Source organism: Miniopterus schreibersii, assembly GCF_964146895.1.
Source record: "Miniopterus schreibersii genome assembly, chromosome: 1".
In the NCBI taxonomy this organism is placed as follows: domain Eukaryota; kingdom Metazoa; phylum Chordata; class Mammalia; order Chiroptera; family Miniopteridae; genus Miniopterus; species Miniopterus schreibersii.
The window spans coordinates 44,596,493-44,621,114 of NC_138101.1; the positions used below are offsets into that span (position 1 = coordinate 44,596,493).

At 42.9% G+C, this 24,622-nt stretch overlaps 1 protein-coding gene across 1 annotated transcript in view; it reads left to right on the forward strand.

The window, feature by feature from the left end:
- The first annotated feature begins 7,011 nt into the window (after window positions 1–7,011).
- The window catches only part of FRAS1 (Fraser extracellular matrix complex subunit 1), a 402,590-nt gene continuing 384,979 nt past the window's right edge, over window positions 7,012–24,622 (forward strand). The window contains exons 1-2 of the mRNA XM_081139877.1: window positions 7,012–7,116; window positions 14,275–14,306. Coding sequence (XP_080996003.1) covers window positions 7,041–7,116; window positions 14,275–14,306 — 108 coding nt within the window. The 5' untranslated portion in view covers window positions 7,012–7,040. The remainder of the gene's footprint in view (window positions 7,117–14,274; window positions 14,307–24,622) is intronic.

Consider the following 24,622-nt stretch of genomic DNA (forward strand, 5'->3'; position numbering starts at 1 on the left):
TACAGGTTTTTGTGTGAACATAAGTCTTCATTTCCCTTGGGTAAATATTTAGGAGTGGGATGACTATGCCATGTGGTAATTTCATGTTTAACTTTATAAGAAACTGCTGAAATGTTTTCTGATATGTCTGCACCATTTTGCATTAAAACCAGCAAAATGTATGAGAGTCCCAGTTGTTCTGCATCCTTGCTAGTGCTTGACATTATCATTTTTTTTAAACCATTCTCATAGATGTGCAGTGAACATATGCAAACCTAATTTTCTAGTATCCACATTTTAAAAAGTAAAAAGAAACTGGTAACGTTAACTTTACTAATATATTTTATTTAACACAATATATTAAAAACACTATCATTTTAACAGTATTTAAAAAATTAAAGATGTCATTAAAAAGTTGATGATATATTTTACATTCTCTTTTTATGTGTGCTAAGTCTTTGAAATCTGATTCACATTTTGCACTTGCAGTGCACCTCAGTTTGGACCAGCCACCTTTCAAGAGCTCGGCAGCCACGTGTGGACAGTGGCTGCCGCATTGGACAGTGCAGGTCAGATCTAGTTACAGGGCCCCACCTAGCTATGAGAGGGCTGGGACAGTGTGGTGATGTGTGTATCCTGGAAATGCTGGTGAGCACTAGTAATGTCCACGACAAAGGCAGCTTGGAGGGAAAGAACAAAGTCAGGTCCTTTCTGACATCATTAAAGTACTAAATTAAACTAAATCTGAAGGTTCTCTAAGGTTAGCATTGGTTTCTAGTTATCATGGACAGTAAATATCACGTATAGTTTAAGCCAGTTTGCATGAGCTGATTCTGTTATTTGAAAGTTCCTCCAATATAATTTTACATCGTGCAGTTAAATATGTATTCTATGTAGAATATTGAGAAAACAGAGATGAGCTAAAAAGAGAAATTAAAACACCTGGAATCTCAGAGATGCTATTTTGCTGCGTATCCTTTGAGATGTGTCTGTGTGGATCTGTGCGTATACATGTATGAAGGTACATGTGTATAAGCAAAGTCACGGGAGCATTGCCTTGTTATTAAAAACATCTTTCCATGTCAATAAATATATGCATAAGGTATCATTTTAATCTATATATTATTCTATTTTATGGGGAAATCATAATTTGCTCAACAAATTCTGTGTTACAGGTTGTTCAGAACACTTTTGTTTACATTGGTGCAGGGGCAGAGGTGGTGTCTAGTTTAGAACACCTTTCGAAGCAAAAGCAAAGAATATTTGGAATTCCTTTTGCCTTCCTCTCACTTCTCTTTATACCTGCTCTCCTCTCAGTTCTTTCAGTAGAAATAATACAAAAGGTAATATGTGGCTCAGCATGAGGACTGAATGATTAGTAAAATAGAAAAAAGTTTCCTATAAAGTTTTCAGTATTTTTTTTTCTAATTGCCATGACTATGTTGTATTTATTACCAGTATTGATTAGTAGTTAGGTTATTCAAGGTGGTCGAGGTGTAACTAGAAGATAATTAATGATGCAGAAAATAACAAAGTTTTTAAAAAAATCTAGACTTTATGTAATCGTAAAGTGCAGCATGAATCAGGTCTAGTACTACAGAACTTTTCTTTGTAAAACAAAAGCCAACGTAATCTATGCAGAAAAGCAATTGATTAAATGTGCTGAGATGACCTAGCTGCTTTCCTTTATTTGTCGCTGTGACCATTTGGCATTTTCAGTCGCCTCTGATGTTTAGCTTTCTGCTGTGTTGCTATGGTAGGCATAGGGGCGATATTAAAAATATTAACAACTGGGGAAGATGAAACAAGGAAACATACAAATAGCCTGGCTGGTGTGACTCAGCGGTTGAGCATCGACCTAGGATCCAGGAGATCGCGGTTCGATTCCCGGTCAGGGCACATGCCCGGGTTGCGGGCTCGATCCCCAGTTGGGAGAATGCAGGAGGCAGCTGATCAGATGACTCTCATCATTGATGGTTCTCCCTCTCTCTCTCGCTCTCCTTTCCTCTCTGAAATCAATAAAGATATATTAAATAAAAAAGAAACAGACAAAACTTGTGATTTTTGTTTATTTTATCCCAGGAAAATAGTTCTAGGTAAAAAGCTTTTTTTCCTTGGTTTTGCTTTTGCATATCCTTCCAGAGACACCTCTTGGGGAACTATCATTTCCCACAAAAATTAATGGTCAATGGCCACTCCCTTTCTGTAAAGCAATGTCCACATTCATATAAAAGGATTAATATCCTGAACATATAAAGAAACCTTATAATTCTAGATAAAATAAAAACCCTATTTACATACACATACAAAGAAATATAATAAGTATACGAAAAACCTTACAAATGAGCAAAGAAATGCAGATTTTAAAGATACTCATATTTCCCTTGTCTAACGTCTATGAAGGGGCGAACTTGTGTCAGGTATGGTGCAGAGCACTTTTACCTTATTTAATGCAAACAAAAGTCCTGTAAGGTCGGCACTATTATAACATCCATTTCATAGACAGGGAATCGGAGGTTTAGGGAGGCTAATATGCCTGAGGTAACAAAGTGAATAAGTGGTATTAAGCAAAATGCATTTTTAACTTTTGAATTTGCAAAGATTAAATGATGATATGAAAATGAAAAATATGCCTGCCTTTGACCCAGCAATTTCACCTACAAAAGTTTATCTCAGGGAAATACTTAGGTACGTGCACAAAGAACTTTTATAAAGATGTTTTAGTGCTGTATTATTTATAACAGCAATACATGGGAAACAACCTAAATTTTCTTCAAAAGACTGTTGGCTAAATATGTAAAAACATATCCATACAGTGTAAACCCAAGCAGCGCTTAAAAATGAGGTAGATCAATATGATGTGGCTTGAAAACTTGTGGCCCAACTATGTTGTTCAGTGGGAGAAAAAAAGGCAGGTTACAAAATGGCGTGTAAACCCTAACTTTGTTTTTATAAAAATAATTATATTCATTAAGCACAGAAAAATTTTGGAGTGTATTTGCTACGGAGATCCTTGTGAAGGGATTAGATTGTAGCAGAGCCCATCAGTACTCTGCGTTATTTGCCTGTTCTTTTTGATATAACTATTTGAAGCAGGAAAAAAAAAGCAAATATTGTTACACGCTGAAAGTGACAAGCCAGAACAAATGCACTAATACTGTAGCCAGAGCGGGTGACAGGAGATCAGAGAGGCACAGAGAGCAGAAAGAGAGGAGACTCAGTACTCAGAGTGGGGCTGTACAGAAAGAGGACCCCAGCAGCAGAGGAGAGGGGCGGGAGGGAGAGGGGACAGGAGAACAGAGTGGAAACGCAGGAAAGTGGAGCCGAGGCAGACTGGAGGAACAGCAGAGCGTCTGCAACTAAGGTCAGCAGAGCCTGAGTGTCCTGGGGAAGGTTGAACCTGGGCTTATGCTGAGAGGGAGCTAGTGTAGCCAAGGAGAGTTAAGAGACTTAAGAGCACGGGCTCTGGAGTGGAGCAGGACAGTGAGTGCTCACTAAATATCCACTGTTTCCTTGTGGGCCCCAGACCTCATGTCAGAATGGGGTCATCATGTGACTTATTCTTGCCACAGGCCTCTGAGAGGAAGGCTGAGGCCTTAGGGACTGCAATGCCTCTGTGGCTCTTGCCCTGATGCAGAAGCAGCTCATGTGCTCCAGGATGGCCTAGCAACAAGAAGTCATCCATGTCAGGGATCACCTATGGCCAGCGGCCAGGATGTAATTGAGAAATAAACTTTTGCTGTTTTAAGACACTGCAACGTGGAGGTTTGTCAGTTATTGCCTCTGGAGTTGCTTGCTCTAATATGCTTTGTCATTTATTAGCTGTCTGATTTTGGATGGATTACTTAACTCTCTGGACATCAATTATTTCTCCTGTAAATGGAAATAATAATAGTACCTATCTCAGAAGCCTACTGGTGGATTAAATGGCAAAGTGTACAGTGTTAGGAACAAAGTATTCAATATGTGTTAGAGGTTATTGTTCTTATCACTATCATTTACAGCAGGAATTGATCAATCAGTCTCTCCAAAGGGGCAGCAAAAGGCCAGGGAAATGTCAATAGATGACAGCAGGGCTGAGCCAAGGAGATATTGTGGGACACAGTAGCAGAAGTTGTGGAATCCAGACATGTGAATGAAGAGCACTGAAGATATAGACCCAACTGTCTCTGGCTAGTGAACTGCCAACTCCCTGTCACTGGAAGCACTGGTTGTTGAAATGAAGCACTCCCAGGTAGAGGTTAGCTTCTGGAGATAAGCTAGTTATGAGTAGTTGCATATCAATAAAAATGCTTACTAAACTCCCACCATAATGAAATAGGTTATGCTAATATAATTATTTTTCCAATATCTCAATTTAAATGGCCAAAAGGGCACTAGATATACCTGATATTACTGGATTATTGGTTGATCCTTCCAACTGTTTGGTCATCTAAGGATCTTGGCACAGGGGCTCTGGGGCTACCAGCTGGCTTTCTACCTAATTAGGGGAGAGGGAGGGTGATTTGAGTGAACCAGTGTGTGCCCTTGTGCTAGGCTGGTGGTGGAGGGGGGCATTATATATAAATGTAGCATATGATGAAATTGGGGAAAGGTAATGATGTGATTCCCCTCCCTCCCTCCCTCCCTCCCTCCCTCCCTCCCTCCCTCCCTCCCCTCCTTCTTTCATTTCCTTTCCTTTTAAAAAAGCACATTTGCAACAGATGTCTTATTGAGACTAATTGGAGTGCCAGGAGTGTCTGAATTTTTTTATAAAATCAAACTGATTCTTGAAAGGACACATTGTCTAAGTTACTTCTAGTCAGTGGTGGCTACAAATTTTCTATGAGGGGATAGAGGTGGTAACCTGGCTGAGTTTTTATAGCACTTTACCAGGGATTGAGAAAATGTCAACCTTCTAAATTTAAAGAGGAGGGGGTCCTTTTTTTGCGGGGTTTAAGACACCCAACCCCACTTGATATGGCCTCTGTTCTCAGGGACTTAATATTTTGCTCAGTCCATTCTGTGAACAGACTTTTAATGAGCATCTACTATGTGCTTCTGATATACAAAGCTGATAAACAGTCTTTGTCGCTGAGACCACCACTGCCCAGGAGAGACTGGGGGTGAGTTGCACACCCCCTGGGGCCTCTTAGTACTCAAACATCAGTGCTAGGTTGTCGGAGGTTCCCTCTTTGCTCTGGATAAATAGTGGTCACAGGGATCTGCCAGTTGCAACTTCATGAGTTAAACAGTGGGACCCCTCCTGTTTCACCACTTGGTGTTCAATGCTTGGACAAACTCTACTCCTGGGACAAACTTACCTCCCACAGGCTGGCCCCTCTCAGGTCAACTGAGGGACCCCGGATGCCTCTTCTCTGGGCCAATCAGAAGCCGGCCAGCATCTCTCCGATTCACCCATTCTTATCTTATAGAATGCTTATTCAACCTTAACCTTTTTATTTGGCCCAAAAAAACTCCCAAAACACAAACACAACAGCTGCCATTACTCGGTCCTGACCAGGAATCAGGGCCTCTGCTCTTCACGCGCGCCCGGAGCCTGCCTCGCCCTGACATTTACTCGCCAGTCCCTGGCATTCGGGGCGCGCCCGCAGCCACCGCCGGGACCTAGAGCGCCAGGGGGAGAGGCCGCGGCGCAGCGCGGAGGGAGGCGCCCCGAGACCCACACGCCCAGATCCTCGCGGGCTGCGGGGAACCCTGCGGTGCGACGCCCGGAGGCTCCCAGAGTACGGAAGGTGGATCAGGTGCTCCTCTCCCACTTTGTCCTGCAGGAGCGGAGGGGTGCGGGGTGAGGGCGGCGCCAGAGCCTTCGAACGTGGGCACACCCCACTCAGGATTGGGTCTCGCCCTGAGCGAGGGGTGTGGGCCGGGTCGCAGGCCCTCAGCTGTGCCTGAGCAAGGACCACGCCATCTTCCCCCCTCCCCGGTGTGACCACTTTTGATCCCGCTGCAGACAAAGGCAATCTGAACTCCAGCAGAACGAATAAGGGGATCAGGTTGCTCCCTTGGCCTCCCCCCGTCGCGTTCCCCTTCCCCACGTGACTCTCTGGAATCTTTGCCAAAGCTCCGAGTCCCTGGGTCCATTTTCACGCCCAGCAAGGGAGAGAGGAACGGGCGCAGGGAGGCGGGGCGTCTTTTAAACGCGGGGGTCCAGAGGGGGCCTTATTTTGTGCGTCTCCGGGCTCTCCGGTGTGAGTGGCATTGAACCCGGGGTTCTTTCCAGCCCCTGTAGCTCTTTCCTCCGAGCGTTTAAAATCATGGCTCCTCCCCCACTCCCGTGATCACACCTGGACCCCGCACACCAGCGCCGCGGCGCTCAGTGCGGAGGCGGCTGCCGGCGCGGAGCGAGCGCCGCCGCAGAGCTGCTCCCCGCGCGGGGGTCGGGGCGAGGCCAGCAGCAGCAGCAGCGCCCCCGCGCCTGCCCGGTCTTTCCTGGGAAGCCCCGGAGCCCCCTGCTGCAGGGAGCGCAGCCCGAGCCGGCGCCGGGCGGCTGCAGCGCCCGCGAGTCCCCGGAGCCGCCCGCAGCGCAGCGCAAAGTTTCCCGGGAGCGGCGCCCCGCGGAGGGGTGGGTGGGTCCTTCCGGGCTCCTGGCGACCCCCGCTGCCGAAGAAGCGCCAACGTAGAGGGTCAAGCGAACTTTCAAAAGCGGCTGCAAACGAACGGACGCGGGGATCTCCACGGTGGGGGACCCGGGAGCGGAAGGGTCAGGCCTGAGGGAGATGATGGGAGATCCGGTCAGCCGGTGACCCGCAACTTTCCGGCGAGACCTCCGCGGAGAACCGCACTCTGCCTGCCCCAAGCCCAGCCCGCGTCGGCGTCCCGCCTGCTGGGGAGCGGGGCGGCGAGGGAATCGGATCCCCCGCCCCCCGGCGCCTCGGGGCTGATGCGAGTCTAGCTCTCCACCAGTCCCGCGCCTCCTCTCCAGGAGGTAACCGCCCTTCGCCCGCCGCCCCCCGCCCTCGGTGCGCCCGGGTCCGTGGCGCCGGAGCCAGCGTTTTGGCCGCGAGCAGGTTCTCGGATGCTGAAGGCTGGGCTCCTCCAGCGTGGGTGCCGAGGCGGCGATGGGTGTCTTCAGAGCGTGGCTCGGGGTGGCCCTGGCACTGGCAGAATTTGCAGTATTGCCTCGTCGTTCCGAAGGTGAGAGCGGCGCTGTGTGTGTGTCCGCGCTGGTTAACAAACCCAGCGGGCTTGGGGTATTGTGGGTCGGAAGGAAGTTTTCTGGGGATGGGTGGGTGGGAGTGGAACTGGAGTGGGCTCTTCCCGAGACTTCTACGGATTGCTCTGCATTCGGGCCACAAGCGGCCGCCGCCTCCCGCTCTGCCCGAGTGCCTGTGGGCGGGCGGGTGCCTGGCTGGGGGAGTCCCTGAAACGGGATTCTCTCCCCCGTTTCCCCGCTGCCCCCGTGGAAGGCAACTGCTCGGCGCGCAGGTGCGGAGCGAGCGGTGGCTCCTACCTGTGTAAAAATACTTCTTTCCGCGCCTACGAAACGTACAGTCGGCACCTTGAAGACCGGGCGCCCCCGCCCTCCTGGTCCCTGTAAGTGTCCCGGTAGCGTCCGGGGAAGGTTTGGTAACTCTCCGGACGCAGGCAGCTCTACGGCGCGGAGAGGAATCTCCCCCGTGCCGGGGCGCGGGCGCCCGCCCCGGAAAACAAGTGGTTAATAAGTTTCGCTCCCTTCCCTCGCTTCGCCCCCCGCCTTCCCGTTTTCCTCCGGGGCTCAGACCTCCGCGGAAAACCCTGAAGCTGCGGGAGAGAAAGAAGGAGACGGTGGGGTTGTTGTCGCCATGATAGCAGCGGCAGTCTGGGCGCAAGGCAATAAATGGATCAATAAAGAGCTCAAGATGTGGGGGCCGTGGGAGGCGGGCCCGGGGACCCGAGGCTCCCCGGCTCCCACCTGCTCCGAGCCGCCGCTCAGCGCCGGGGGGAGCGGGGAGCCGGCGGCCTGGGAGGGAGGCGGCTGGAGCCTCGGCCCGCTTCCCCTCGCTCCATTCATTATTCATCCAGCTGCGGGAAGGAGCGCTCACCTGCCCCGCGCGGTCCCAGCCGCAGCCTCGGCGGCGGGGGCGGGGCGGGGCTGCGCGGGCGGCGCGGGCGGGGCGGGGCGAGGCGCCTTCCCAGCCCTGGCGCCCGCCGCGGGGCCCGAGCCCGGGCGCGGGACTGGGGACAGCGGCAGGCCCCGCGGGGGACAGAGCCCTGCCTCGGGTCGCCCTGCAGCCACCGGGCAGCTGCCCTTTCCTTGCTATTTCCCGGGAGAAAGTGGCTTAGCCTTGGACTTTCCCGGGTGCCGGCGCCGCCTGCCCGCACCCTCCCGGGAAGGAGGTCGGATGTGTTCGATCCCCGCGAAGAGCGCGCCTGGGTCCTGAGCAGCCTCCCCTCACACGGGGCATAACCTGTGGAAACATGTCTTTACTGTGTGTGTGTGTGTGTGTGTGTGTGTGTGTGTGTGTGTGTGTGTGTGTGTGCGCGCGCGCGCGCCCGTGCATCCTTCAAAAAAAATAAAACTTACAGGGCTTAATTATGATAATAAACCAGATGGGAGAGTGGATCCTCGCCACCCAAACCTGAACTTGAGACTTAGAAAAATTACGTTATCCCTTGGCGATGGCAGTTTCTTACTCAGAACCATATCCCAGCAGCGCAGAAAATGTGCTATGGTTCCCAGATAGCTCACCAGGGGGCAGTTGGAATGAGGCAGTTTTACAAAACCAAATCTCTTGAATTACAAAAGCCATTATTATTAAGAGCCTGCAGGGTTCACTCTTTGGAAGATTGGTTGATATATTGGGCAAAGTTTAAGAAACTCCAGTCTTTTGATGGGGGAGGAAGAGTGCAGGGCGAAAGGGGCGCTATTCCTCCAAAGATTTTGTGGAAACCTTGCTTCTTAGTGTTTCACCCCATCTTCAGAGCATTCTAGAATCATTTTACAAGTTGGATTGATGTCTGAGAGTTTCCACCCAGGCCATAATGATGCTTATCGAATAATGAATGAATATGGACATTTATTGAGCACATATTACTTGCCTGGCACTATTCTAAGTAAGTGCTTTACATACTTTATCTCATTTAATTAATTTAAGTGATATCGGTTCGACAACCAAAATATTAGCTGTCATCAGATGAGACCTTTGATTTGGGTGTCTCAGGGTTTTTTCCTTTTTCTCTTAGAAATAAGAGCATTGAAAGCAAGGGTGGAAAACTAAGTGTCTTAGAGATTTCCTCAAGTTTTTCTTACTATCCTTGGCAATGATTTTTAAAAATGGAAAGGAAGCATTCATGTGTGTGCTGCTCTTGGTGTGACGTACTCTGTGACACTTTGGCTGACTAGGCCATGGCAGAATTTATTGCTTTCCTCTCAGTGCTCAGAGAGCATGTCATACATACTTCTAGTATACCAGTTAATAATTATACAATTGTTGTTAATAAAGGCGTGGTTTCTGCCTTCCTCACTTAGCTGTGCACACACTGAGAGCTTAGGATGGGTCCTAGTTATTTTTATATCTCCAGCTCAGCTCCTACTATACAATAGGTACTAAAAAATGTTGGTCAGATGAACGACTATTGCCAGATCACATTCTTGTGAATTAAGATGGACTGGCTTGGACGGTAAGATGCTCTATGACCTTGAATGAATCACCTAACTTCTTTGGGTTGTGGTTCAGTCATTTACCAAATGCAGAAGTTGAAGAAGTGATAGTTCTAAAGTACTTCTGCTAATCATCCAGCATAGAGGGGTGGGGGAAATCAATATTTGCTGTCTTATTTTGTGGTCAGTTGCAACTTTCTCATTCTGAATTTTATTTTAATTATTAAAAGAAAAATGAATTATTGGCAATGATAATTTACATTGTCTTATATTGCCACACTGACAAACTACTATGATTTGAGAGCTTTATAAAATTAAGATGTTATAGAGAAACTTCTAGCAAACATGGCTGCTTTCTGAGTCAGACAAGTTCTGCCATGGCATTTTCTGGAGAAGCGCATCTTGAGTTATGTTGACAGGGAAGTCCTGTGAACTTACACTAGATAGAACATGTGGGCTTGGGGATAGGAAAAGACTGTTTAATTGGAGGTTAAGAGAACTGAGTTCTAGCCTGTGTCCCATCATTCCCCACATGACTTCTGCTAATCCCACAATCTTCCAGGCTTTTCCTTTACATGTCATTAACCAAATGCACTGAAAAGGATCAGTTGATAGTGTGTTTTACTTAAGGGTGTATTAGCATATTTGGTTCCTCTTAGCCGGAGAGTTCCTTTTGTGTAAGACTCAATGCTTAAAACTCAGTATTAAGGAAGAGAAGACATTGGCTGGGAAAAATAGTCTATCTCTTCATTCTTTCACAAATCTTTATTGAGAGCTTATGTGCCAGGTTATTTCTGTTAGGGTGATACGGACATAAAATAATAATATCTGCCCTTAGGAGTTTAAATATTCAGAAATTGTTAATACCATAAAGTAGCAGTAGGGTTATGTGAACATTGGTCCTTGGTGGGTTTTCCAGTATTGAATAATTGCATCTTTTGGCTTTGGCAGCTACCTGCTAGTGGAAATAAGGAGGTGGTGTGTTGTCATAGGGTCTTAATTCCATTATATTATATTTCTTCTCTGGGGATTGGATTTTGGGTGTTGCCCACTGCATATACATTATTTAGTAAGGGCACAGCCACCTGTATTCACTGTTATGGACTCGAGTGGGAGTATCACTCAGTTTTACTCAGGCACAAGCAGTCATAGAGCTCTCCACCACGTGGCTCAGGAGAGGGGAGGGGACTTCCACATGGCAAAGTTGGAGCCATGCACCAAATCTTAGAATGGCTCAGAAACAGTTGGCCCATTTTCATTTTAGCTACTTTATTAATTGATCTGAATCCTGACCAACAATAATCAGGATGTGAGCGGTCCTGTCAGTCCAGAAAATGATTGTTTTTACTGTTCCACAGTGTACAAGCCGTATCCTGAGTTACAGCACAACATAAAGCCCGAACATTTAAATGGCAGCTGGTGGCTGCTTGTTCCTAATGAGTCATGTTTGTGTGATGCCATGCTCTCCAGATCTCTTCATATCTTACGGTCATATCTGTCACAATTCCTTTGAACTAATGGGTCTGACATTTTGTGGCCCTTGGATTTGACTTCTCTAATTTACTTAGTTTACCAGATACAGTTTCTAGAGTGAATAGACTATAAATACTGGTGCAAATTATATCTCACATTTTCTCTGAAAACTTTAGATTTCAAATAGGAGTACATTATACTGTGCAAAAGGGCTTAAACAGACATTTACTTATTTAAATGAATCTGAAGCAACATTTCACCTCTGTAACCTGCAAGAAGGGAGCCAGCCGCCTGGGAGGAAGGTCTCGGGAGCTCAGCTTCCTTGGCGCAGATGACCGCGTCACCCTGCAACACTTCCTGCACTTCCTCACAGGGCTTAGAAATTAAGTTAGCTAGCTTCTCAGCTGTACTCTGTCCCGAAACTGGCAGAGTTCTTGGTCAGAGAACTCCAGCTCTGTAGTCTGATTTTCCCTGGTTTCCCTTGAAGAAGATATGTTTCTCCTTTTAGATGTGCACCATCTGTCAGAATTCACCTTGAGGAGTTTCTTTTAAAGTTCAAATAAAGTCGTAAATTTAAACCTCAGACAGAGCCGCAATCATTCTAGTGCTCCTTAAGAGAAAAAGTGATGAGTGGAGTACTTTTGTTTTCCATATTATGTGAGTTGATCCATGATGGAAAAGGCCCCTGCTCTAGGTCAGAACCCGAAGCTGCCCCAGCAGCCGATGCCAGCAGGCCCCCTGCTTCGTCCGCTGCTGGGGTGAAGTGTGTGAGTTAGTGTGGGGGAAATATGCTGCTTGGAGGACTGCTGGCCATGGGTGGTGATAAATGTTTGATAGGCCTGGGTATCACTGGAATGCTTTATTTTCTCTAGAGAGTAGAAATGAGATTTTTGGAAGCTGTGTTAATGGAGACTCATTTGTGTAGCTGCCTTCCGGGTAGAGCTGTTCTGTTTTAGGAAAACCCTCAGAGGGCAAAGCTTACTTCTTTTGGAATTGTACATCATGGAGTGACCTAAATTGAGTTATTTCCTTTTTCTAATGATGGAATTTATCAGCAGTTACATATCATTTTTGACTTGAGTCCCTAGCAGATGTTTGGCTTAACCAAGTGTGTATATGGTGCCACACACTCAGTGCTGCTTTATTTTTTTTATGTTACAGTGAGATTATAATATCCATCTAAAACCTCCAGAAGTGGGTTTTAAAACGTGGGTACTCTTAAGATACTTGATTTCTTTTGGAGCTTTGAAAAGATATTGGCTTTTATAAGGAAATGCTATGGAGGAGGGCAATGAAATTATTTGAGGATGGTCTTATTCTAATGGTTACATTTTGTTGTTTATACTAAAGGTTAAATTTTGTTAAATTGTACCTAAGTGTTGATCTTTATGTTTTAAACATGAGAATTAAATATGTCCATTTAATTTAGAAATTGAATATTTATTTGAGCTATATATGATTATTTTATATACAGGGTGGGACAAAAGTAGGTTTATAGTTGTGAGTGTGCAAAACACAGAGTTTATTCTTATATTATTATCTATTAATTATTGTATTATTTTCCATATGAACAACTGTAAACCTACTTTTGCCCCACCCCACATATGCATATAAAATATCTGAATATATATCCTTTTTTATGCCATACCATAGACTGAAATACTAAGTCTTGGGAACAGAATTTCTTAAAGAAAAATAAGTCAATTGATCCCAAGGTTTTTATCTCAAGTGATTCTTATTTGAATGTCAAGGGCACAGAAGTTTTATTTCAATAAATTTACCCACAGAGATCTTCGACTCAAACGCCAAGTGTAAACAGTCATCTCATTTTTGTTGAAGATTGCTCTTAATTCCATTATTGGAGATTAAGGGAGACCAATCCTTTCCTGAGAAGTTAATATTTTTGAGACTTCATGAATGATCCGTTAGAGGCCAAGCACTGCAGTAAAATGTGTCCTTCCCTTTTTGGACACCCAAGTATGGCAGGTTGTCAAGATGTGCCTTTGCTATTCCAATCTGTTTGAGCCTCAGTTTCTGAGAAAGTTGCTGTTAGCACACTACCTGCATGTTTCTAGGTTAAGTCACTACCTGTTGTGCTGTTTAAAAATTGGTTGGGAATGTGTGTGTATGTTTTTGTAAATTAGCATTGTAATTTCACAATTTTCAAATATAAAACTTAGAAAAGATTTATTTTATGATACACTAATTATTCAAAATATATAGGCTGTCCCATTTAAATTCAGCCTACTTTTCTGTTTAGAAGCAAATCATCTGTTGTTTGTTCTTTTTGCTGCATAATGAGCAGAAACTATAAAGATATATTAGTTTATAACCAGCCCATTAGAAAAAAAGTTGAGTGCAAAGAGGGTGAAAAGAGCCTTGGAAGTCAGGAGCTCAATAGAAGAGCTCTTTTCAAATAACTACAGTCTACACCACTCTTCTAGAAAATGTTTTAATATCCCTAAAGAGGAACATATTGTGTTAAAGGCATGAAGTGGGTAATCAGCCAGATACCTAAGTGGATGCCTACTATGTGAAAAGTTAGGGAAAACAGTAGAAGGAGCCCCTGTCCTAAGAGTCTATGTAGAGGCAGGGGGTAGATGCAACAGTTCCACATCCTCAGCAAGGCTGTCAGAAGAAGGTACGCAGGCATGAATTCACAAACCGGTGATGTAGACACAAAGCGCTATGGGCTCAAGGGAGAAAGGGCATAATCCTATGGACTGGAAAGCTGAAGGAGATGGGGTCACGTTCAGTGAACTCAAATAGACCAAATGTATCCCCTGCCGGTAACGCTGATGAACAAAGGCACTGAGATATGAAAGCATTATCACAGGATCCTAAGTTGGCCTCTTGGGTGGGATTGGAGAGAACTTGTATAAGCAAAGAGTGGCCGAGAAGCCTGGATAAATCAACTGGGACTGGATTGTGGAGGCTTTGCTGATTTATCACAAGTGAAAATAGACACTATATTTATAGCATGCCTTTTTAAATGCATTTATTTTAAAACTCAAATACTAAGTTTTAATGATGCTTTTCCTCATGTGTATCCAAGAAATCTTATTTTGGCGTATGAGGTTATTTCCCGAGGGCCAGAATGCTGAAGTTTTTAAGATTTTAGAAAGGGCAGTTTGCTGATTATGATACATATAGATGCAGTATTCCCGTAAGTCTGCCGGGGCAGTGCCAGTTGGCTTGCTATGCATCCCTTTTAATTCTTGTTTTGTTTTTCTCCACAGGTGCTTGTGTCTATCAGGGTTCCTTGTTGGCGGTAGGTCATTCTTAATATTTTTGGTGTATTTCTTTTGGATGTAAAATGCTTGACTGAGGTTACTGAGTGAGTGAGGTGACCCTGTCGTTCTAAAATATGTTTATTTTCCTTCACAGTTTGAGGATTATCCCTTATCCTGGCACAATCATACTCAATTACTTAATACCTTTTCAGAGTGAATTAGTTCCATTCGAATACTCAGGTATTAGGAGAGAAGTACAAACACCCACCGCCCAATTTGCATTCCTTTGTGTTTTTTCAATCGGAGAGAAAATTAGGTCCCATTCTCTTATCAGACATGCACTAGGGCACAACTTGTTTATCTTCCTGTTGCATTTGCCTCTCCTTTTGAAGCCCCTCCAAAAAAGGTATGATTATTAAATTGAGTGCAATGTGGAAGATTCTTGACTGTTGCTTTGAATTAGAAATTTAAGATCCAGTAAACAACAAACAAATTAACATTTTATTGCTGAAACTTTGCCATGAGTGGAGTAGAATTGATTTTGAATTTAAAGGCAGGATGACTTGGGGGGAAAAGCTGAGGCAAGTCTTATGCATTTCTTTTCATTAATAATGTACTATGGTGCATAACAGTGTGTTAAAGCCTTATTGAAAAAACTGTCTATGCTCCATCAACTCTAATAAATGGTGTGACAAGTCATTCTTCACCACTTTTTTATCCTGGTTTAATAAATGCTGTAATAAAAACAGAACTGAAATGGTTGGAATGGGTTTGCTCCTTTCCATCACAACTCGCTGTTGACATGTCTGATATTAATAAGTCATCTTGGATTATCCTTGTGGTGTTGAAATAGATGAGAAATATCTGAAATATCCGAGTCTGGATAATTGTAGGTGTTTACAGTAATATTCTTGAATCTGAACTTTATGTAATACAGTAACTGGAGATTTGAGGGATATTTTTTCTTCTTTATATTTTTCTATTAAAGAATCAGGAGAAAGCCATTTTCCCTGTCTTTCTCATTTCATGCCCTTAAAAACCTACTTTTCCTGCTGTTTATTCTTTAACACATTTTAGGACTCATTTTAAAATCAATGTGCTATAAAGTACATCATCAGTTTTGGGGAGCTATAGTAGCTATTATAGACAAGTGGGTTATCCATGTTAATGCAAAGAGTGTTGCTTATTGTATAGAGTGTTTCATAATTTTTCAGTATATTTTCATAGCTGTTGATCCATCTGATACTTACAATAAACCGATGACATAAGCAGGCCACATATTAGTTTACACCTTCCCCCTTTTTAATGAACAACCAAGGATGAGAGAAAGATTAAGAAATTTGCTAAAGGTAATTGACTTAAAAACAACCCATCTTTCTTCTGTTGTCTGCTTTTATCTGAAGAAAAGTGGCTAGGCTCTCTTGTATATTTGACATTGCTGTGTGTTACTATACATTTCAATATGAAAGCATCAAGTAGTTGGAGACATCAATTTGATTAAGTTAAAGGAGAGGCTGTGTAGTCCATTTGTATTTAACAGATGATCTTGCTCCCCTCCTTTCCATGCCCTGGCTGATCCCAAGGTTCATGGCTGCCCAGGGCTAGTTGGCTGTGCTCTAGTGCACGAGCACAATCCTGACCCCTCTAGTTGGCTCCTTGGTTTACCAAGACTCTGCTACTTTTGTTCCTAAACTTCCTCAAGCCTGAAATCATTGCAATTGTAGTTATACAATTCAATCAGAAAGGCAATACACTTAGTGCAGTAACAAAGATTATTATTATTATTATTTATCATTTTTTATTTTCCAGTTATAGTTGACATACAATATTATATTAGTTTCAGGTATACACTCCAATGACAGACATTATGTAACTTAGGAAGTGATCATCCAATAAATCTCACACCCATCTGACACCATATATAGTTATTAGAATATTATTGACTATATTCCCTATGCTGTACTTTACGTCCCCATGACTATTCTGTAACAACCCATTTGTACTTCTAAATGCCTTCACCTTTATCACTCATTCCCCTAACGCCCCTCCCATCTGACAACCAAGTGTTCTATGGGTCTGTTTCTGTTCTGCTTGTTCATTTATTTTGTTTTTTAGATTCGATTGCTGATAGATATGTATTTATTGCCACTTTATTGTTTGTATTTTTAATCTTTTTTTTTCTTCTTAAAGAATACCCTTTAACATTTCAAGTAATACTGGTTTGGTGGTGATGAATTTATTAGCTTTTTCTTGTGGGAAGCTCTTAATCTGGCCTTCAATTAATTCTAAATGATAGCTTTGCTGTGTGGAATAATCTTGGTTGTAGGTCCTTGCTTTTCATCACTTTGAATATTTGTTGCCAGTCCCTTCTGGCCTGCAGAGTTTCTGTTGAGAAATCTGCTGACAGTCTTATGGGAGTTTCTTGTAGGTAACTACTAACTGCCTGCTTTTCTCTTTCTGCTTTTAAGATTCTCTCTTTGTCTTTAACCTTTTGCATTTTAATTATGATGTGTCTTGGTGTGGGCCTCTTTGGGTTTAATCTTGTTTGGGACTATCTGCACTTCCTGGACTTGTATGTCTGTTTCCTTTACCAAGTTAGGGAACTTTTTTATCATTTTTTCAAATAGGCTTTCAATTTCTTGTTCTCTCTCTTATTCTTCTGCGACCCCCATGATGCAAATGTTGGTACACTTTAAGTTATTGCAGAGACTTCTTACACTGTCCTCATATTTTTAGATTTTTTTTTTCTGTTCTGATTGGGTGTTATTTGCTTCCTTATATTCTAAATTGCTGATTTGATTCTCAGCTTTATCTACTCTATTGTTGATTCTCTGTAAATTATTCTTCATTTCAGTTAGTGTATTGAAGATTATTATTATTGAGGGACAACTGGACTTGCTATTCTAGGCATTAGGAATGCATCAGTGAACAAACAAACAAAACCCTGGCCCTCATGAAGCTCCAATTCTAATGAGTAAAATATATAGTATGCCAGATAAGTGTTGTGGAGAAAAACAATATAGGGTAGAAAAGGCTGAATGGGGGAAGGGATGGCTACTTGAAATAGGGTGGTAGGGAAGGCCTCATTAAGAAGGTGACATTTGAGCAAACACCTGATTATAAGAGTGAGCTCCCTAGCTATCCAGCAGAAGAGAACTCCAGAGAAGGGGGAACAGCAAGTGTGAAGCCTGAAGTGGAAGCTTACTTGGCCATTTGAAGAAGTGTGTGGAGATCAGAGTGACTGGAGTGCATGACCAAGGGGGAGGATGGCAGGAGATGAAGTCAGAGAGGTGGGCAGGGCCAGAGCATGTGGGGCCTGTCATTTCAATAAGGTGGGTGAGCCATCAGAGGAGCTAGAGCAGAATGACAAAATCTGACTTACTGTTTAATTAGACTGCTGAAATGTAAATGTGAAAAGAAATAGCATTCTTGTTTCTAGGGAAACTATGTTGAATACTTTAAAAGACTCCATAGAGGTGAGTCACTAAAAATTTGCTGTCATATTAAGCGTGAGAGAAACAATTATAAAAGATTGGGGAAAAACACAAAAATCCAGAGATTCTGCATTTGGATTTATTTGCAACCACTTTAAGTTTTTTTTTTTTCCATTTTAAGGAACTTCACACTGGAAATGGACATAATGTATTTCGAAGATAGTTAATTGTCTGCATAATTGATTAAAGAAAGCCACAGATCAATACGATTGAATGAATGTACATTTATGTATTTTGAATTAAAATAAAGAATTTAAGAGCATTTATATACTATTCTAGAATTCTCTGATTAAACAACTCATTGGGTGAGAGGATTTGTACTATAAGAGGCTTTACAGTTGGGAGCTGGCTCTGAGGATGGTGGTGTGGTGTCCCTGTCCCAAACACTGTAGATTCTACCCACATGCGTTTTAGAGCGAGGGATGACTTCAGAGATCATGTAGTCCAAACTCTCCATCTTCTAGGTGAGGAAAATGGGACAAGAATGTGAAGTTCTTGAGCTTCATTCATTTCTCAGGAGAGTAACCAGAAGTGGAGAGTGGGTCTGGTTCAAAATGGCAAAGCATGAGCTTTACCTGGAAGAATTCCATAAAACATACCAAGCAAATGAGTACCCTGATCTAGGCACCAGCTGCTAGTTGCCAACTCTCAGCCTGTCTTGTGAGGCTTCCTTCCACTGATACCTTTTCAGTTGCCTAGGAAGTTGCCACGTGTAGTGCAACATTCATGGTCCTCGTTTCAATTCTTCCTCCTCTGTGACCTTGAGCAAGTTACATGACCTTCCTGAATCTCTTTCACCTCCTCTCTGAAATGAGGGTGAGTAAAGCCTCTCCTAGAGAGTTTTTGTAGAGTAAGAAGATAATGTGGGGAAGACTCCCAGATGCGTGCCTTGCACATGCTTTTCCACCCTAACCCACTCCTCTTTACCAACCAAGAAGAAGAGGGAGGGATAGTTATTAAGCATCTACTGTGAATTTCATACTCTCCACAGTCCCTGGAAATGGATTTTGTCTTTACTTTATAGATAAGAAAACTGAGCCTCAGGAAGCCTATATGACTCGCCCAAAAGTACACAGCTGGTCAGTGCTGGAGGAAGAGCAGGTTCCAACTCAGTTCTGGCTCTGAAGCCATTCCACTGAGCATACCGTTTCTCACAGCCAAGTCAGCCTGCTTGTTGTCTCTCAACACAACTAGCTTATTTCACCGTCAGTCTTATGTGCCCACCCCTTCCCTGCTGCACCTGCCATGCAGTTGTCTCTGCCAGTCTCTGTCCTGACCCTCAAAAGCCAGCTGTCCCTAGCTAACCCCTTTCCACCTCACCGAGGCTCGCCTGTGCTAGCGTGTCCATTCACACGCTATGCAGGGAACACTTAGGGGGTTATTCCATCTTAAAAATATATGATCACATACACACTCACACATTCCCAACAATATATTGTGTTTCCCAACTTTTGACAGCTGAATGGACTAGCGGTGACATTCTGAGTCATTTGGTTAATAAACCCAACAACTCAGCAGTGTTTATCCGTCTTAAAATTTTACAGCAGTGCTGATGGTTGCAGTCTTATAGGCTTTTTGCCTAGATTTTTCATATGTATTTCAAAATATCTTTTGCGAAAGAATTCACTTGATTGTAATTTAATTAAGGGTCTGGAATCAGTTAGGTCTCACCTGGGAGGGCAGCCCCACCAGGGCTGAGTCAGCTGGAAGCTAGTCAGCTGTACCCGAGGCCGTGGGAACCGACCAGGTAAGGAGCAGCCCCATCCTCTTTAGCACCCCAGGCTCCTCCAGGAACCCCCACGGCCCTCCATCAGTTCATTCACCCAATTACCTGAGCTCCAAGTGGGCCATGCCCTTCCCTCTTTAACTGAAAACTCAGATCCCAGGTTTTTGACTCTTAAAAGCGGTCAAAGAGGAGTCACTTTCTTAATACCTTTCCGTTTCTCTTCACTTTCATCACTGGCACTCGTTTGCAGATAGTTTACATTTCAGTGTCATTATTAACGAAGCTCATTCTAAGCCACATGAAGCTGTCTCTCACTTATGTACTGACTTCAGCTGTCTCTCTTCTCCCTTCTTTAACACTATCTTCAGGATACCTTTCTTTCCATTCCTCATGTCAGAAATTACCTGAAGGGACTCAAATACCCAGGAAGGTCCTGTACTGTGAGAAACACTGGCTACTCTACTTTGGGGTGTGTTTCCTACCCTGCAATACCCCCTGCACCTCCAGGCTCTCAGGAATTTCTCTAAAGTCAGCCCTTGTGGAGGAGAGAGTGTGACTGTGTTGAATCATAAACCCATCAGAGGAAAACTACCTACTTAATATGTTTAACTGTGACTGGAGCATTGAATGTGAGAAGGAAAATACATGTTGTATTTCAAAGTTTTCACCTATCTTCTGCTCTTTCCCAATTCTATGAGTAAAATAATTCACTTTCTTTTGGCATCACCACAAGCAAACAGTTCTTTAATTAGGCTCTTCCTGGGGGCGGATGGACTCTTCACCTCAGTCTTTACATCTGTAAAATGGAGGTAAACTATTTACCTCATAGGGTTGTTGTGAAGGCTAACGGAGATCAACACGGAGCCCTTAGCCCAGCGCTAAGTGACCTTCAATGCCCAGTAAAGGTCAGCTGCTGTTACTGTTGCTATAAAGTGGTTATGAATAGAAATTTTGGACAAAACTATGCATCTTCCTTAGACCAAAAGTGTTAAGTGTTTGGATTTTCCTACTTGGAATACTTTTGCTCATAAATTCTGACAAAGTGAGTCATGAGGCACTAACTTACGGCACACTTGAAAGAAAGAAAGAAATTTTCGAGGATAATTAAACACGTGGCGTGTTCACTCTGTATGGTGCGACAGTGGAAAGACCCAGCTTTGGAGTCTGAATCTGGGTAATGCGACATACTTGCTGTGTGTCCTCAGGGCATTTAATGTAGAGGACAATATTCCTCGTACGGTTGATGTGAAGACCAGCTGAGAGCATGCATGTGAAAGGACTCAGACTGTGCTTGGCAAGGAACCGGCACTCATGTCACCTAGGTGGCAACACAGTGTCAGAGTGGAAAGGACTCAGTGATAAAGTCCAGGGTGTCTTGGTTTGGGTCCTGACTCTGTAATTATGAGCTACGTAGCACTGAGTAAATTGCTTGAGTGAAATGAGGTCTCAGTTTCTAAATTTGTAAAATGAGAGAGTTAGATTAGATCCTCTCCAAGATTCCTCAGTGCAGTGCTATCCACTAGAACTTTCTCTGCTGATGGAAATGTTCCATAGAGGCTTTCCAGCATGGGACCCATGACCCATATGTGCTTATTGAGTACTTGAAATGTGGCTAGTGACACTGAGAAACTGAATTTTAAATTTTGCTTAAAATTAATTAAAATTAAAATTTTAAATAGCCACCTGTGGCTCATGAGTACTATATTGGACCATGCAGCTTTAGAGCTTTAAAATGCTTAACATACTTGAGTACTTAGACTTGAATTATAGTCTCATGGATGGTTCTCACCCCTGGTGAAGGCTCATTGTAGTGTTAGCAGTTATGAGGAAGGTCATAAGAAATTTGTTAGAATACTTGAGTTTGCTATTTGATTGTTAATTTAAATAATTTGAACAGTTATCTCTGTTACAACGCTACTCTCATATTGCTCGACGTGTTTCCTTGAATATAAGAAAAGGGGTGGAGCCCTTGCCAGGCAGCTCAGTTGGTTAGAGCGTTCTCCCAATATGCCAAGATTGGAGGTTCAGTCTCCTGTCTGGGCACATACAGGAATCAACCAAGGAATACATAAATAAGTGGAACAGTAAATTGCTGTTTCTCTCTCTCTTCCTTCCTGTCTCTCTAAAATTAATTAAAAATAAAGAAAAGGGGTGGAGTTATACCTGAGCCCTCACCGGCAAACAATCTTACATATTTCAGTACATTTTTTCCAGCTTTATTGAGGTATAATTGACAAAAATTGTATATAGTTAAGATGTACAACTTGATGTTTTGATATATGTATACATTTTGAAATAATCACCACAATCAGGCTAATAAATATATCTATCACCTCACTAAGTTGCTGTTTCCTTTTTGTGTGTGGGAAGAACACTTAAGACCTACCCTCTTAGCAAAGTGCAAGTATACAGTCCAGTATTATTAACTATAGTGATACTGTTGTGCATTAGGTCTTCAGAACTTGTTCATCTTGCGTAAGTGAAACTTGTACTCCTTGACTGACATTTCCCTCTTTTATCTTCCCCCAGCCTCTGAAAACCCCCATTTTATTCTCTGCTCTATGAGTGTAACTATTTTAGTTTTCACATAGAAATGAGATCATGCGGTATTTATCTTTTTGCATCTGGCTTGCTTCACTTAGCATAATGTCCTCCAGGTCCGTCTATGTCATTGCAAATGGCAGGATTTCCTTCTTTTTTAAGGCTGAATAATATTCCATTGTGTGTGTGCATGTGTGTGTGTGTATGTATTTCCATTCATCTGTTAATGGGTGAGGTTGTTTCTGTATGTTGGCTATTGTGTGCATAGTGCTGAAATTACCATGGGAGTAGATTTCTCTTCAAGATCTTGATTTCGTTTCCTTTGAATATATACCCAGAAGTGGAATTGCTGGATCATATGGCAGTTCTATTTTTAATGTTTTTAAGGAACTTCCATACTGTTTTCCAATATGACTGTACTGATTTCCATTCTCACCAACAGCGCATAAGGGTTCCCTTTTCTCCAAATCCTTACCAGCACTTGTTATTTTGTCTTTACTAGTAGCCAACTTAACAAATATGAGGCGATATCTCATTTTGGTTTTGATTTATGTCCATTAAAATTTTTACAAAATACTTTTGGTGTTTTGTCAAAGTCTGACAAATTTGTGGGATTGTTATCCACTGCTTATGTTGCTGTGGAAAAAAGTTGAGAACCTCTGGTCTAATCTGTAAGCCTTATTTATTAGGTTTAAAGAAGATGAAGGGAGACAGAGCTCTTCAGTGCTAGAGTTCTTTTAAAAAATTGGTGTGCTATAGCATTGCTTTCTTTTTTTGAGACTAACACAAGAGAGAGAGCCCACAGAAGTGAAAGTGTCTCAGGCTTGCGTTTTTTCCGGTGTTCACCAACATGCTCAAGAGGTTTTATGAAGAAGAGAAGCGACGAAATTTGGAAGCTTTCTCTATTAAGTGCTCCAGGATCCCCTAAGCACTTAGCAAATCTCGGTCAGTGGCTACTATTAAACACCCTAAACTCCTCAGCAGTGGGGGACTGCTTGGCATCCTGTGGATATACTCAGAGGGGAAGCAATAAAACCAGCCATTCCTTAATTTCCCTTAAGAGTACTATTGGGTATTGTAGGATATTGCTGTTTTTCGTTATAGCTTAACAAGAATTCATCATTTTTTAATACCTCTGGTCCTTCATTTATTTTTAAATACTGAGTAATAAGCTTTTAAGTGGAGAAGCTCCTCTTTATTTAAATGTACTTATTCTGGGGAGAAACCTTTATTTATTTATTTGCAGAAAACCAGTAGCCCATGATCACAGTGCTAGGTGCTGGAATAAACCTTGGGAAATGGTAAGCGTCTTTTAACCAGAGGTATCACAGTGGAGACTTAACAGTCAGTATCAGGAATGAGACAGTGTTGGCTTGGCCTTCCCGGGGGCCTTCTGATTGGGGTTCTTTCTTGTGTGGCCTGAAGGCTAGAGCTGTGCATGTCTGCCCAAGGAGGCCCGTGTGGAGGAAGAGGGGATCTCCGGGCTGTGCGGGGACTGGTTGCTCCCTGCGTCTCCTCAGAGGCAGCGATTTTGTGCCCATGGGGGCTGGGTGGTGAGGATTGGGCTCTAGGTGATTCAGATGATTCTTTTTTCCATGCTGTGTTTTTAAAATTGTTCATCATAATCAGACGTGCTAGCTTCCTTTTTGGGAATTTATATCTTAGAATCCTTGTGTGAGAGGGATAATGTCAGAGATTTTGTGCTTTTATTGATGAATAATCTGTATGCGCTTCCTTTCTTATTCATATTCTTGTAGTAGGAACAGATGTTTAAATTAACAAACACATATCTTATGCTTTGTTTTGAATTTAGAAAGTGCAACTGAGCTTGGCAGCCATATTAATTTCTTCAGACTACTGTATGTGTGATCATATATCTCAATTTTTTTGGCCAGACTGTACATTCCTCCCACCTTTAAAAAAAAAAGTTTGTGTCATTTTTGCTCCAAATTGCCTTACAACTGAGTACCTCATTTTTGTTTACCATTTGTCTGTTTATAACTATATATGTTTATTTTGTACATAGTACATTTATATATGCATATGTATATATCTCCTAGAAAAGAACTTTCACTCATTTATGACAATTTATGGTATAATCTTGTCATAGTTTACTTACTTTTTAAAAGATAATATGTAAATATCAAATGACAATTATGAGTTAAGCTTATGTTTTCTTGGAATTTGAATGACAAATATCTTTTAAAAAGTTGGCTTTGAAAATTTCATATGGATGACATTTTGCTTCTGTGCTGTGAAGGGACACTTAAATATAAAATTGGCACAAAATACGTATTTTTAAATCTGAGCAGTTTTATGTACAATTAGTGCATAGCCCTTGGAATCCCAGCTGAGTTCCTCTTAGCAATGATTTCTTACACTCCTAGAGTTCATAAGCTACCTGAAAGGAAGGAGGAAAGGAGGGAAAAGCTGTCACAGTAGGAAACAGTTTATTGTTAGTACCCAGGAGGCCCTTGAATTTGGACCATGACCTGTGCGTTCTTTCCTGATAGCTTCCAAGATTGGTTATTTATTAAATTTATGTCATTCCTTTCTTCCAAAGGGAAATTGGATGGGTGGAGGAGGTGCTGAG